At 46.0% G+C, this 14,601-nt stretch overlaps 1 protein-coding gene across 7 annotated transcripts in view; it reads right to left on the bottom strand.

Moving 5' to 3' along the window:
- LOC139275270 (interleukin-5 receptor subunit alpha-like) overlaps positions 1 to 14,601 on the bottom strand; it is an 85,380-nt gene that overhangs the window by 22,413 nt on the left and 48,366 nt on the right. For all 7 annotated transcript variants that reach the window (XM_070892505.1, XM_070892507.1, XM_070892506.1 and 4 more), the window contains 6 exons: positions 11,292 to 11,442; positions 7,764 to 7,921; positions 7,375 to 7,528; positions 1,871 to 1,991; positions 1,600 to 1,778; positions 1,340 to 1,479 (listed from right to left, as the gene is read on the bottom strand). In XM_070892505.1, coding sequence (XP_070748606.1) covers positions 1,340 to 1,479; positions 1,600 to 1,778; positions 1,871 to 1,991; positions 7,375 to 7,528; positions 7,764 to 7,921; positions 11,292 to 11,376 — 837 coding nt within the window. In that variant the 5' untranslated portion in view covers positions 11,377 to 11,442. The remainder of the gene's footprint in view (positions 1 to 1,339; positions 1,480 to 1,599; positions 1,779 to 1,870; positions 1,992 to 7,374; positions 7,529 to 7,763; positions 7,922 to 11,291; positions 11,443 to 14,601) is intronic.

A 14,601-nucleotide genomic window follows, 5' to 3' on the forward strand; every position in this document is an offset into this window, starting at 1 on the left:
TTGTTAAAAAAAAAAATCAAACTATAACTTGTTGAGGGTTCTTCACATCAGCTAAAAAGAATTGTGGTTTACTTCAAACAGTAATATCACACTGAAACTTGTGCCGATTTTTTTAAACAAATGGTACAGTTTTCAGTTATAGCCCCGACCACTGATACCAGAACTGAGAGGGTTCAACTGTCAGGAAAGGCTGAACAGGCTAGAGCTCATAACTCAAGAAAAGAAAAGACTGAGAGGTGACCTGATAGAGGTCTTTAAAATTAGGAAGAGGTTCGACATGGAGAAGATGTTTCCACTGGGCGGGGCGGGGGTGTCTAAATGTCGAGACCATGTATATAAGCTAGTCACTGATTAATCCAATAAGGAATTAATGAGAAACTTCTTTACCCAGAGAGTGGTTAGAATGTGCAACTTACTAACATAAGGAGTGGTTGAGGCGAATAGCATAGATGCATTTAAGGGGGAGCTAGAGAATTACATGAGGGAGAAAGGAATAGAAGGATATGTTGATGGGGTGAGATGAAGTAAGGTGGGAGGAGGCTGGTGTGGAGCATAAACACCATCATAGACCTGTTGGGCCAAATGGCCTGTTTCTGAGCTGTAAAATTCTACGTAATTCTAATTTATGAGACTTTGAAAAATTGCTCTTTGGCGACACAGATTGGAGAAAAGAGTGCAGCGGACAGTGCAGCTGATCTGCTGGACATTAAGATCAATGGCCCGAAAACTGGGAGCAGCGCAACTAAACCACGCTGACCTCTGCTCCCAAATATTCAATCTATGCTCCCCTTGAGTGCGATTCACTGCCGGGTGCAGTGTCGCATTTTTCAAGCTTTTATTCATACACGTTATTATCTCTGTATCATTTTTGGTACTTGTGTTGTGAAATAAGCTCTACCTTAATACAATAAGCACATAAGAACATAACAATTAGGAGCAGGAGTAGGCCATCTGGCCTCTCGAGCCTGCTCCGACATTCAAAAAGATCATGGCTGATCCTTGACCTCAACTCCGCCCGATTCCCATATCTCTTCGTTTCCCTAGAGTCCAAAAATCTAGCGATCTCTATCATGAATCTCCTCAACGACTCAGCATCCACAGCCCTCTGGGGTAGAGAATCCCAAAGATTCACAACTCTCTGAGTGAAGAAATTCCTCCTCATCTCAGTCTTAAATGGCCGACCCCCTTATCCTGAGTCTATGCCCCCTAGTTCTAGACAAAAGGGGTATTGTACCTGTAATCGCTACTTAAATAGACTGTAAACTCAAGGTGGATTTTAAAAAAATGTCAATTGTTCGCAACTCACAAGAGAGTGAATCAAGGAATATATATGCTTTACCTCAATACGATTCTCAGCCAATTCTCTGACTTCCAGTTGATATTCAAAGCAATCATCTTGAATAGCATAACCTGGAGCCTTGTCCCATTTCACAGTCAGATTTGGTAAAATCTCAACATTTAACGGTGGGTCGTACTTCTCTGAAAGTCAGTAATACGAAAACCACACAATCAATTGAACATGTAAAGCATTGAGCATCGCAATAATCCAAAAAAATGTCGGGGACGATACACTGCATTAGGAAAGGGGCTATTTTATACCATAAATCTGTGGGTCAAAATCTGTATAATATGGCAGAATCATTGTAGAATTACTAGATCCATTGACACACACTAGGACATCCTCCTCGAGGTCAATTCTGTCTTGCTCAATGTGGCATCCGTGCCTCCCTTGCGCATCCATAAAATATTGAGCACATCTCGTGGTGGTCTCACTCTGTCTTAAAGGGAGAATATTTGTAATTAAGGTAACAAATTTATCACCAAATTTGGAGGCATTTTAACATATTACATGCCTACATTTCACACTTACCTGTAATACATTATATATAATGTGTCACTGGGTGCTTTGCTGCCAATACTCCACGTGCAATTCATGTTTGAATGGTTATACACAACACAAGAAAAATTGGAAACCAATGTTTCTGGATCACCTGCATTAATAAAATAAACAGGATATTAATTAAAAGATATTGGGAGAGAAATTGGCCTCCTTTGCACCTACCGTTAGTGCCTCTGGGGGGCGCTCTCGGGGCGCTACTGGTTCTGCGAACGGGCGTGCTGAGAGTACCGACGCCTGCGAACTTGCCTTGCAGGTCAGTGGTGGCGGTAAACCCTAAGGACATGATCTCCAGCGTCCCGGTACCACCCCAGACGCAAACTTCGGTTCCGCTGCATCAACACCGCTGCAGGTGCAGGAGGCATTGCAAGGGCAGCCAGCCGCTTGGGGAGCAGTATTTAAAGGGATTGCCGGTGAGGTAGGGGAAATTTTTTTATTGAGCACTCATGTCATTTTTTTTTTACATTTTCTTCTGGCGCGATTGATTAGCTTTGCACTCTGTTAAAGTGCTTGGGGCTAATCGTCGGGGAATCACAGGTGCCGTGGGCGAACAGGCGATTCGATTTATTGCAGAGCCCTCAGCAATGGGCTTTCTTTTATGGGAGGGAAGGAGCCACTGCTCCTGGCAGCACTGCACAGGACATTGTGCAGCGCTCTGCCGCTACTGCCACGCCTGCCTGGTTTAGCGCTCCACCTCCCTCCTGGAGCGCTAAACCGGAAGTTTGCGTCTGCTAGATTGGGTAGCACCGGCGATACTTTTGCCCTCCCGCAAAAGTTATCACCCCAAATGGGGCGGTAACACAATTTCTAGTCATAGCATATCAGTGGTCCATTAACAATACTTTTAGGCCACATGATTTTGAAAGAAAAATTATAGCACAAAAGGGGTAGAGTTTCCGCATTGGCCGCAATCAGAGATTCCGGTGCAAATTGTGCTTAAAATTGCGTCCGTTTTGAAAAGTGTTTTCTTTCCCCCAGAGTTTCCACTCAAACACATTTTTATATTGCCGAACGCAAAATCTGCCATGAACCAGTACAATCAGGCAATGTTTCAAAATATAATTTTTTAAAAATCAGCTTTAAAAAATATTCATTAAGGACCAAATATATATTTTTTACTTTTTTCGTGTCTCTTTTATCTCTTTCTCTTTATCCCAGTTGTGTTTCCCAGTCTTTATTTTGCTTTCTGTGCATGATTTAAATCTAATTTATAATCCTGGTTTACACTTCCTGGTTTTGACTCTGCGTGTCTCAGTGAAGATTCTTCAATCTGATTGGTTGAAGAGCCTTGCTGTTTCATTTCCCTGTTCAGAGATGCCACAGAGGCTCAGTAGAGGGCGCCGCGCTGGATCTGACGCTGGATTAGAGCAAGTGTGGACTCAAAAGCCCGCATAGATTTTGTGGGCAGCTGTCAGCGAGGTGAATGGCAAGCGCCGTTCCTTCACCATTGACAACAAAATTTGGGCCATTGCCTTCTTCTGAAATTTCTGTGTGCTATTTCAACAGAGGCAATTACTTAAAATAGATTGAAATCCTTTCATTAGAAAAACGACAAACAAATTTCATTATGAATGCATCAAATGCTGGTGCTAAATTTGCACCGTGTGATTTCACCCGATTCATTTTTGATCCTAGTAGATTCCGAAACAGCAAGAGGTCACGGTAAGCAGTTCTGCACAGATTAGCTGTTCCCTGACTGTCTGCAAATTGATAATATAACAATAATTTGCAGTTATATAGCGCATTTAACTTTGTAAAACCTTCCGAGGAGCTTCACAGGAACACAATCAGACAACAATTGACAAGAGACATCAGGTCAGGTGACTAAGAGCTTTTTCAAAGAGGTAGATTTAAAGAGGCATCTTAAATGAGTAGAGAGAGGCGGAGTGGTTTAGGAAGGGAATTCCAGCACTTAATGGCTGAAGACACAGTCCCCATAATATGGTAATGATGACTGAAAGACACAGATAACATGATCAGAATGCACTTTCACAGAAGTGAAACTAAAGGATATGTACACCACATTTAAAAAGTATTTGGATGTGCACATGACATGCCATGACCTACAGGGCTATCGACCAAGAGCTGGACAGTGGGATTAGGCTTGATAGTTCTTGGTCGGCCGGCGAGGACATGATGGGCCAAAATGGCCTCCTTCCGTGCTGTAAATTTCTAGGATTCTATTGTACCTCCCACATCAAGCAGCTCCCGTTCCTATGTAATCCTAATTTAAATATTGGAATAAGGCCCCTGCCTGTCTCGGGTGTGGCACTGCCTGCTTATTTTGATACCCACCTATTCAGAACATCGCGTCGGACAGGCCTCAGGCAGGCAACGGGCGTCGATTGCTTCTTTTTCTATTTTCAACTGCCCGCTGCCTTGTTTTCTGGAGTAAATGGGATGAGTGCCAATTGAACATTCCCTGGCCTCACCCCACACCCTGCCCCTTCCATCACCATCCAGTCAGCCCCTACTTTCCACACAGGATGCACTATCCTGTGTGCACTTTTTCTTACAGTTTGTAAACAAACACCGATGCACCATTGTACGCACATGAGCTTCAGTATAAAGCAGTAGCTGACGCGACTGACTGACTCCAAGAGGACCGCCTGCCCTGAGACCAATCCGAGCGAGGGATCATTTCATGAATGCCTCGTCTGCTGAACGTTTGCGATGGGTATTGGCCGCCCGAGCCCATCACCAATTTTGATGGATCGAAAATCATAGTTTGATGCACTTTCATTAGATTTTTCTGTTGTGCTGATTGTTCCCTCATGTTTGAGGAGTGGATGATCGGTACGGGATTTACAGTTCCGCCTGCTGATATTTTGTTGAGGCCTGTGCGGGAAGCACAGTTTGAGGAATGCGTGTTCCCAGTGTGGAGCCTCACTTGCCAGAATTAAAGATGGCAACATTCCTACCGACATTTATAATGAAGCCATTTTAGAATTCAGAAACATATATATATAGATATATATCTCATCATCATCGGCTGTCCATCGAAATCGAGGAAGACTTGCTTCCACTCTAAATGTGAGTTCTTAGGTGACTGAACAGTCCAATATGGGAATTATAGTCTCTGTCACAGTGGGACAGACAGTGGTTGAAGGAAAGGCCTGGTTTGCCGCACGCTCCTTCCGCTGCCTGTGCTTGCTTTCTGTATGCTCTCGGCGATGATATATATCCACATTAGTAACTTACAGGTTATGTAACTGTGTGCGCGCCATTAAAGATACATATAATTCAGGGGTATAGTAGCTTAGTGGTTATGTTACTGGACTAATTATCCAGAGACATGAGTTCAAATCCTACTGTGACAGCAGGGGGAATTAAATATAGTTGGAATGAATAAGCTAGTATCAGTAATAGTGTCCATGAAACTACCGGATTGTCAGAAAAACCCATCTGGTTCATTTAATGTCCTTTAGGGAAGGAAATCTGCCGTCCTTACCCGGCCTGGCCTATATGTTACTCCAAACCCACAGCAATGTCATCATCATAGACTTGCTTCCACTCTAAAAGTGAGTTCTCAGGTGACTGTACAGTCCAATATGGGAATTACAGTCTCTGTTACAGGTGGGACAGACAGTGGTTGAAGGAAAAGGTGGATGGGGAGTCTGGTTTGCTGCACGCTCCTTCCGCAGTCTGCGCTTGTTTTCCGCATGCTCTCGGCGACGAGACTCGAGATGCACAGCACCCTCCCGGATGCTCTTCCTCCACTTAGGGCGGTCTTTGGCCAGGGACTCCCAGGTGTCGGTGAGGATGTTGCACTTTATTAAGGAGGCTTTGAGGGTGTCCTTGAAATTTTCCTCTGCCCATCTGGGGCTTGCTTGCCGTGTAGGAGTTCTGAGTAGAGCGCTTGCTTTGGGAGTCTTGTGTCGAGCATGCGAACAATGTGGCCCGCCCACACTGATCGAGTGTGGTCTGTGCTTCGTCACAGCAATGAGAAGACCACTGCATGTTGGGGCTATAAATAGAGCTGGAGTGCCAGGCCCTGGGACATCGTGGGCGAAGGTGCGGCGAATGAGGGTATGGGGCCCAGAAGAGCCGGGGGCCCAGGGGCAGAACGGGCCAGCCCACACTGCGATATGTGTGCGCACAAGGTCCGTGCAGCAGAGCAGGTCTCCAGTCGTCCTGGTTAACCCTTGCCACTGGATAAAGGCCTAGTTCTGTCAAGCCCGTGTGGTGGCTGATGTGCAACGGTCACCACACGTTAAATAAAATCCACGCACAGGCATCTTCCACCCCTTCAACTGGAGTTCAGGACTAGAACATCGGGTCCTTAAACATCTGTGAGCTCTCATGGAAGCAAGTCACCCTCGTTCGAGGGACCGCCCATGATGACAGCAATGTGGTTGACTCTTAACTGCCCTCTGAAATGGCAGTTGTGATAAACTGCTATGACAAAGATAGCATTGCTGGGAGTACCTTCACCACAAGTACTGCAGCGGTTCAAGATGGTGGCTCACCACCACCTTCTCAAGGGCAATAAATGCTGGCTTTGCCCACGACGCCAACATCCCGTGAATGAATGAATACATTTTTTTTAATTGTACAACACAGAAACAGGCCATTCAATGCATCTGGTCATCTGGTCCATGTTTGTTTTTTTGTTCCACTCTGCCTCCTCCCATCAAAGATGGAAGATGCCATCTATCTATCCTAGACAGAGAAACATAGAAACATAGAAATTAGGTCCAGGAGCAGGCCTTTCGGCCCTTCGGGCCTGCACCGCCATTCAATATGATCATGGCTGATCATTCTGTGTCTGTGGGCTAGAAATGAATTTGGTTAGTGCCCCGAGAGGGGGGCTAACAGGCCGCTTACCACCCGAGCACCGCGCTGTCAGTGCCTCCCGCGACCTTCAGTGGCGGTTTAGCAGCGGCGCCGACAGTTAGCGCTGTGCTCGCTAGCACCACCCACTCGGTGACATCACTGAGTGTGCAATGTCCCTGGAGCGCCGCAGTCGTGAACTTGACTGCTTTCGTCTGCTGCAGCGCCCGGCGCTACTCCCGACAGGGAAAGCCGGTGTCACGGAGAAGCTGCCGAGGTGATATGTCCGAGAGGGAGCCGGTGGCCAGTTAAAATGACATTTTTTTTTCCATTAATGCATCTCTCCCAGATGCTGGACACTGTTGTTTCGCTGCCTTGGCTTTTCTTTAACTTTTTGGGCGATCCAGCTGACCTCCCCTTTAGGCGCTGGGATGCCGGTTTCCTAGCGACAGAACTCCAGCAGCGCACCCACGATAGAGGCGCCAGGAATCAGGGTTAGCGCCCCGAGAGAGGTGTGAAACGCTTCCTTTAGTGCTCCACTCCCCTCTTGGGGTGCTAAAAGTGACTCTCCCGGTTGGAGGAGGTAAACATCGCCCGGTGCTAAAGTTAGTGCCTCAAACCGGGCTATAACGAATTTTTTGCCCTTAATACATAAACATACACACACACACACACACACATATGCATACAAACAGCTGCCATACCTGGTGGTGGCTGGATACCCTTTACAGTCCAATTGCTTTCTTTCATCTGTTTTTTTTTGTCTTCAATATTCAGGAGCACATTTTTAACTCGTACGTAAACACCCCTGTGTAATTCAAATGTTTTGGTATAATCTGGGGTCGAAAGCCTGATATCCTGTGATGCAAATTAGAACAATTAATGTGATTATTGTCCTTTATCCGTACATTTTTAAAGTGCCATTTCTGGGAAGTGGGTTGGGCGCGGGGTAAAGCGGGGTAAAAAATAAATAAGCAAAGTCTTGTTCAATTTCCTTTCCCCAAACAAAAGTTCCAAATGCCCAAATAAATTACAATATATTTGAATTAGGTTTCAACATAATAAAGAGAGAGAGAAAAGAAATAAAACTTACTATTTCCCAAGTGTGAGAATCAAAGTATTTATAGTCAAATATATATTTAACATTATAATGATTCTTTATGTCTTCACTGAGGTTGTCGCTCCAAGTAATTGTCAGTTCTCCGAGCTGAATATCTATAGTCTGGAGGTTGGTTGGTGGATTAAGATCGGCTGTTTAGACATGAGTGAAGCAAAAAGAATTGCAACAGTATAAAAATTTGAAAATATGTAAGTATAATTCATATTCGGGCTACAGTTCTGCATTAACAGATACTGGTAGACAATTAATGTACTTCTGCATACTTTGCTGATACATTACACAACTCTTATTAACGTAGCAATTTTTTGGGCGGGAGACGTCCATCTAACCTGCCCTTCAAAACCTTCCATCGGGTTCCTGACTAGAATTCTGCAAACAATAGCCCTTATATCCCCTTTCCGAAAAGGAATGCGTCCATTCCTGTTCTGAAACCTGCTATTGTTTTCTGGCCCACCACGCCCACTGCTTATTTGATCTGCAATTCTATCTCATGCTAAATTAAAACAGAGTGACTCCTGCCAATGAACCGGAAGCTGTGCAGAAGCAACTTCTGATTCGTTGGCAGCAGTCGTTCCAAATTTTTAAAAGTTGCCTAAATTTCTTATTTTCCTTCGATGCAGTTAATTTTAAACTGATCCGCAAATCCATGCCGATAAAACAGCTTTCCTGGATTCAAATTCAGCCATGGGAGATGGGAAATGTCCTCCTCCTCTCTTCCAGGTGAAACAGCGATTTACTTGCACTTCTTTCAATTTAGTATACTGTTTTCGCTGCTCACGATGTGGTCTCCTTTGCATCGGGGAGACCAAGCGTAGATTAGGTGACCGCTTTGCGGAGCACCTCCGTTCAGTCCGCAAGTGTGACCCTGAGCTTCCAGTCGCCTGTCACTTTAATTCTCCACTCTCACTCCGTCCTCGGTCTCCTCCACTGTTCCAATGAAGCTCAATGCAAGCTCGAGGAACAGCACCTCATCTTTCGCTTTGGCACTTTACAGCCTTCTGGACTCAACATCGAGTTCAAAAATCCCCTCTCATTCTTCTAAATTCCTGTGAATATATGTCTAGTCGATCCAGCCTTTCTTCATATGTCCGTCCTGCCATCCCGGGAATCAGTCTGGTGAACCTTCACTGCACTCCCTCAATAGCAAGAATGTCCTTCCTCAGATTAGGAGACCAAAACACAATATTCAAGATGTGGCCTCACCAAGGCTCTGTAGAACTGCAGTAAGACCTCCCTGCTCCTATACTCAAATCCTCTCGCTATGAAGGCCAACATGCCATTTGCCTTCTTCACCGCCTGCTGTACCTGCATGCCAACTTTCAATGACTGATGTACCATGATACCCAGGTCTCGTTGCACCTCCCCTTTTTCTAATCTGTCACCATTCAGATAATATTCTGCCTTCCCGTTTTTGCCACCAAAGTGGATAACCTCACATTTATTATACTGCATCTGCCATGCATTTGCCCACTCACCTAACCTGTCCAAGTCACCCTGAAGCCTCTTAGCTTCCTCCTCACAGCTCACGCTGCCACCCAACTTAGTGTCATCTGCAAACTTGGAGATATTACACTCAATTCCTTCATCTAAATCATTAATGTATATTGTAAATAGCTGGGGTCCCAGCACTGAACCTTGCGGTACCCCACTAGTCACTGCCTGCCATTCTGAAAAGGACCAATTTATTCCGACTCTCTACTTCCTGTCTGCCAACCAGTTCTCTATCCACGTCAATACTTTACCCCCAATATTTAATTTTGCTTTGATTTTGCACACTAATCTCTTGTGTGGGACCTTGTCAAAAGCCTTTTGAAAGTCTAAAAGCACCACATCTGCTGGCTCCCCCATGTCCACTCTACTAGTTACATCCTCAAAAATTCTAGAAGATTTGTCAAGCATGATTTTCTTTTCATAAATCCATGCTGACTTGGACCGATCCTGTCACTGCTTTCCAAATGCGCTGCTATTACATCTTTAATAATTGATTCCAACATTTTCCCCATTACTGATGTCAGGCGAACCGGTCTATAATTCCCTGTTTTCTCTCTCCCTCCTTTTTGAAAAAGTGGTGTTACATTAGTTACCCTCAAATCCATAGGAACTGATCCAGAGTCTATAGAATGTTGGAAAATGACCACCAATGCATCCACTATTTCTAGAGCCACTTCCTTAAGTACTCTGGGACGCAGACTATCAGGCCCTAGGGATTTATCGGCCTTCAATCCCATCAATATCCCTAACACAATTTCCTCACTAATAAAGATTTCCTTCAGTTCCTCCTTCTCGCTAGACCCTCAGTCCCCTAGTATTTCTGGAAGGTTATTTGTGCCTTCCTTAGTGAAGACAGAACCAAAGTATTGGTTCAATTGGTCTGCCATTTCTTTTTTCCCCATTATAAATTCACCTGAATCCGACTGCAAGGGACCTACATTTGTCTTCACTAATCTTTTTCTCTTCACATATCTATAGAAGCTTTTGCAGTCAGTCAGTTTGCAGTCACATCCTTTTCCTTAAATAATTCTACCCATTGTATTACTTTCTGGCAGCATTTTAACCCTCCAAAGCCTACATTCCTGAATCCCAGTTTCTTAATAGTTTTTTTTTATTATCTATTCTGTCCTCATTTCAACCAAATGTTCCCTTACTTCAATCTGACTTATTACCCATTCCTGACTAGTCAATAGCAAATCTAATAGGTGCACATTGACAACATTAATGTAGATTTGTTGATGAAAATGTGGAACACATTGCCCCAAAGACCAATGGGGAGAAATTCGGTTGGATAGCGCCTCTCACTACAGGGTGCTAAAGGGTTTGCAGCCGCGAGCGCCGAGCGCCGCTCGGCAAATTCGGTGTGCCGGTACCGGCGGTGCTGAGGTGTATCGCCCGGGAGCGTAGTGCTGGTGTGCAACCCTTCCGGTATCGACCCGCTTTCAAAATTTGGTTTGCGCTGCACCCGCAGCGCCACCTAATGACACCGCCAGAGAAAGCTGGCATGCAGAGCTATCCCGGGGCACTCAGGGAAGGAATGAGGTAAGAGCGTTTGATTTTTTTTTTTGCCATTTAACTTCATTTGGGGAATGTTTTTGTGTTTTTTTTTGTTCCGATTTTTTTTTGGCAGGGAGGCCTCTCTTAGTGCGCTACGAAGCCGGCTCTTTAGCTCGAGCGATTCAGTTGATCACCCGGCCCAGCGCCCTAAGAACGCCTCCCTTAGCACACCGCTCCACTCTCAGGGCGTTGAAACTGAATTTTGTGGCTCCCGTCGCTAACCATTTTCTGCCGCTAAATTTAGCGACCGCCCGACATTAGCGCCTTAAAAATCCTCCAACCGAATTTCTAGCCCCAAAAGTGCAAAGTAAACAGAGGTGCTTAAAGAAAAGATAGTGTCTTGGGAACTAAGAGCTGGAAGGATTATGGAAGTGCGACTGAAACGATGGGACCAGCATTGCTAAAAGGAATGGGGAAAACATGCTCTATGTTTAATGAAAGTTCAATACTTACTCAGGTTCGCCAGGAACTCTGGGCTGCCACTTAGCACAATTGGTAAAACAAAGGAGATTGTAAGGTAAGCTGCCAGTAGGAACATAGTGGAGATCTTCAGCAGAAATACTGCCTACTCTGAAATAAGGTCAGTTGCCAGATAATAAAATACCTTGAAAAAAGGAACAAAGGAAAGCAATACCATGTTATTAAAACGTGCAAGAAAAATTGTAAACACAGTTTCAAAATAATTTATTTTTATTGCTTTTTGCTAAATTTTAACTTGCGACCAGCAAGGTAGTCACATATAGTAAAGTCTCATCCGAAAGACAGTACCTCTGACAATGCAGCGCTCTCTCAATACTGTACCTCTGACGGTGCAGCGCTCTCTCAGTACTGTCCCTCCGACAGTGCAGTGCTCCCTCAGTACTGCCCCTCTGACAGTGCAGCGCTCTCTCAGTACCGTCCCTCCGACAATGCTGCGCTCCTTCAGTACTGCTCCTCCGACAGTGCAGCGCACCCTCAGTACTGCCCCTCCGAAAGTGCTGCGCTCCCTCAGCACTGCCCCTCCGAAAGTGCTGTGCTCCCTCAGTACTGCCCCTCCGACAATGCAGCGCCCTCTCAGTACTGCCCCTCCGACAGTGCAACGCACTCTCAATACTAACCCTCTGACAGTGCTGTGCCCCCTCAGTACTGCCCCTCTGACAGTGCTGCACCCCCTCAGTACTGCCACTCCGACAGTGCTGCGATCCCTCAGTATTGCCCAGCACTAGCATGTCAGCCTCAGTTATGTGCTCAAGTCCCTCACTCAGATGCGAGAGTGCTACCCACTGAACCACAGCTGACCAAGTGGCTTATCACATCAAGAAGGAAGAGGAAGCTTCAAACAGAAATAGATATGGAAACCACCAGACCAACATTACACAGTAGTTACAGAAACCATTGTGTGACAGTCTTTTGCAGTGCAAAGATTAGATTGCTGCTGCTATTGGTACCATTTTCTTCTTTGGAGCTGGAGATTGCCCCCGACTTGGAAAAAATTAATGGGATCTTCAAACTCCGATGGGTCCTTCCCAAATATTTTAAACTGATGCACAATATCTGAAACAGGCAAGGTATTTCAAGGCACTTACATACCCAAACCATTCATAAGTGCAGCACAGAGTGCTTGCAGATACCATAATGATAACACTGCCTCTCTGCAGTGACATCAGAATGTTGATCTCTTGCAATCAGAGGGGATTATCTACATGTTTTAAAGAATGGAGGCCAAAGTAGTTCAAAGAACCTTTACCTCCAGCAAAGACAAGCCCATGACACAAAGCTTCTCCAAGTGTGGTTCAAACTTATAATACACTTCCAGTGGTATGTGAATGGTCCTCCCTTGATAATCTTCTTCTTAGGCAGTCCCTTGGAGTCAAGGATGACTTGCTTCCACACTAATCTGAGTTCTCAGGTGACTGATGAGTCCAATGCGGGACCTACAGTCTCTGTCACAGGTGGGGCAGGCGGTGGTTGAAGGGACGGGTGGGTGGGATGCTTGGGTTGTCGTGCGCTCCTTCCGCTGTTTGCGCTTGGCTTCCGCTTGCTCCCGGCAAAGAGACTCGAGGTGTTCAGCACCTTGCCGGATGCTTCTCGTCCACTTTGAGCGGTCTTGGGCCAGGGATTCCCAGGTGATGGTGGGGATGTTGCACTTTTTCAAGGAGGCTTTTGTTATGTTCAGAATAAATCCACAGGACTGTATTGCAATCTCAAACTGTTGTGACCTTGGTCTCTGTATTCAGACTCCAGAGTGGAGAAGCAGCATGGTGAATCACCTTTTATACCTGTTTGCCCCAGGGTGCACAGGTGACTCTTAGGTCTCCCACAGGTGTGCCCGCTAGTGGCAAGTCTTACATTTTGGTGAGGTTTACATATATACATAACATCACTCCCCCCCAAAGTCTTATGTGCAAGTTATTTGCAAGTTGAGGTGATCAGGTGCCCCGTGTCCCCCGGGTCGATCGCCTGGGTCGAAGTCTTGACATGGTGGGTTCATCCTCATGGTTGACGGTGAGGTCGATGTGTTAGTGGGTCGCTGGGGGCCAGGTCCTTTCACAGTGGTCTGGTCCAAGTGTTTTATGCGTTAGCCCAGTACATGGTTTCACAATCAAATGCTCCGTTTTCGTCATACACACTCCATTCTCCCCCGTTGGCTAATATGGTGCTAGTGGCCCAACATAACTTATTCTGATGTCGCGTGGATGGGCCTTGAGATCATGGTACATTCTCTGCTGAAATCATATGGATGGCTCAGTTCTGAGTGATTCTGTTTGGTGACTGCGTAGCACCTGGGATAGCCGGGTCTGTAGGGAGTCTCCCGATGTTGGGGAAGACCAGACCCAGGGGTCACAGTCTAAGGATAAGGGGTAAGCCATTTAGGACCGAGATAAGGAGAAACTTCTTCACTCAGAGAATTGTGAACCTGTGGAATTCTCTACCACAGAAAGTTATTGAGGCCAGTTCGTTAGATAGATTCAAAAGGGAGTTAGATGTGGCCCTTACGGCTAAAGAGATCAACAGGTATGAAGAGAAAGCAGGAATGGGGTACTGAAGTTGCATGATCAGCCATGATCATATTGAATGGTGGTGCAGGCTCGAAGGGCCGAATGGCCTGCTCTTGCACCTATTTTCTATGTTTCTATGTTTCTATGTGACACGCGTGGTGCTTGGCTTTGTGATTTGGGCTGCCTGCTCCGGACTGACCCTAAGGTCTAGCAAGCCCAGGACGGCTGCAATGGCCTTGAGACTTTCGGTAGTGGCGGGAGGCTTCGTGGTCCTCGTGGATCCTGGGCCATAGTATGGGGGCCCCTGAGCAGCGACTGTGTGCAGCCACCCTGCCTTACTTTGCAACATCCCATCTAGCCGTTCACCTTTGTCAGGTGGTAACGTGGGATCCTGGCTGGTCCATGTCCTAAGCTGGGGGGCCATTACGGTTGACCCCTCGCTTTCTAGCACTTCCACGACCGCGAGTGGGTCTGCAGGCTGCGCCGTTTCCACGCTGGTGGTGGGCAATGGTCGCCAATTGAGGGCATTAGTACCATTCTCAGTGCCTGGCCCTTGGCGGATCATGTTACAGTGCACAGACAGTGTTAGACATTCTCGAAACAACGCATCGATAATCGTGTCTCTGCTCTCCCAAGCTTGTGGGATGAGCAGCTTGTCTGACTCAAGCACATATTGGGACACTCTTTGGTACGTCTCTTTTGTCCCGTGAACACAAGCTGCTGCCTTGGTTAACTTATTGGATATATGTTCAATCATTTGGGGCTCACCCGCTACTTTGGCTTGC

The sequence above is a fragment of the Pristiophorus japonicus genome, chromosome 10 (assembly GCF_044704955.1).
Source record: "Pristiophorus japonicus isolate sPriJap1 chromosome 10, sPriJap1.hap1, whole genome shotgun sequence".
In the NCBI taxonomy this organism is placed as follows: Eukaryota; Metazoa; Chordata; class Chondrichthyes; family Pristiophoridae; genus Pristiophorus; species Pristiophorus japonicus.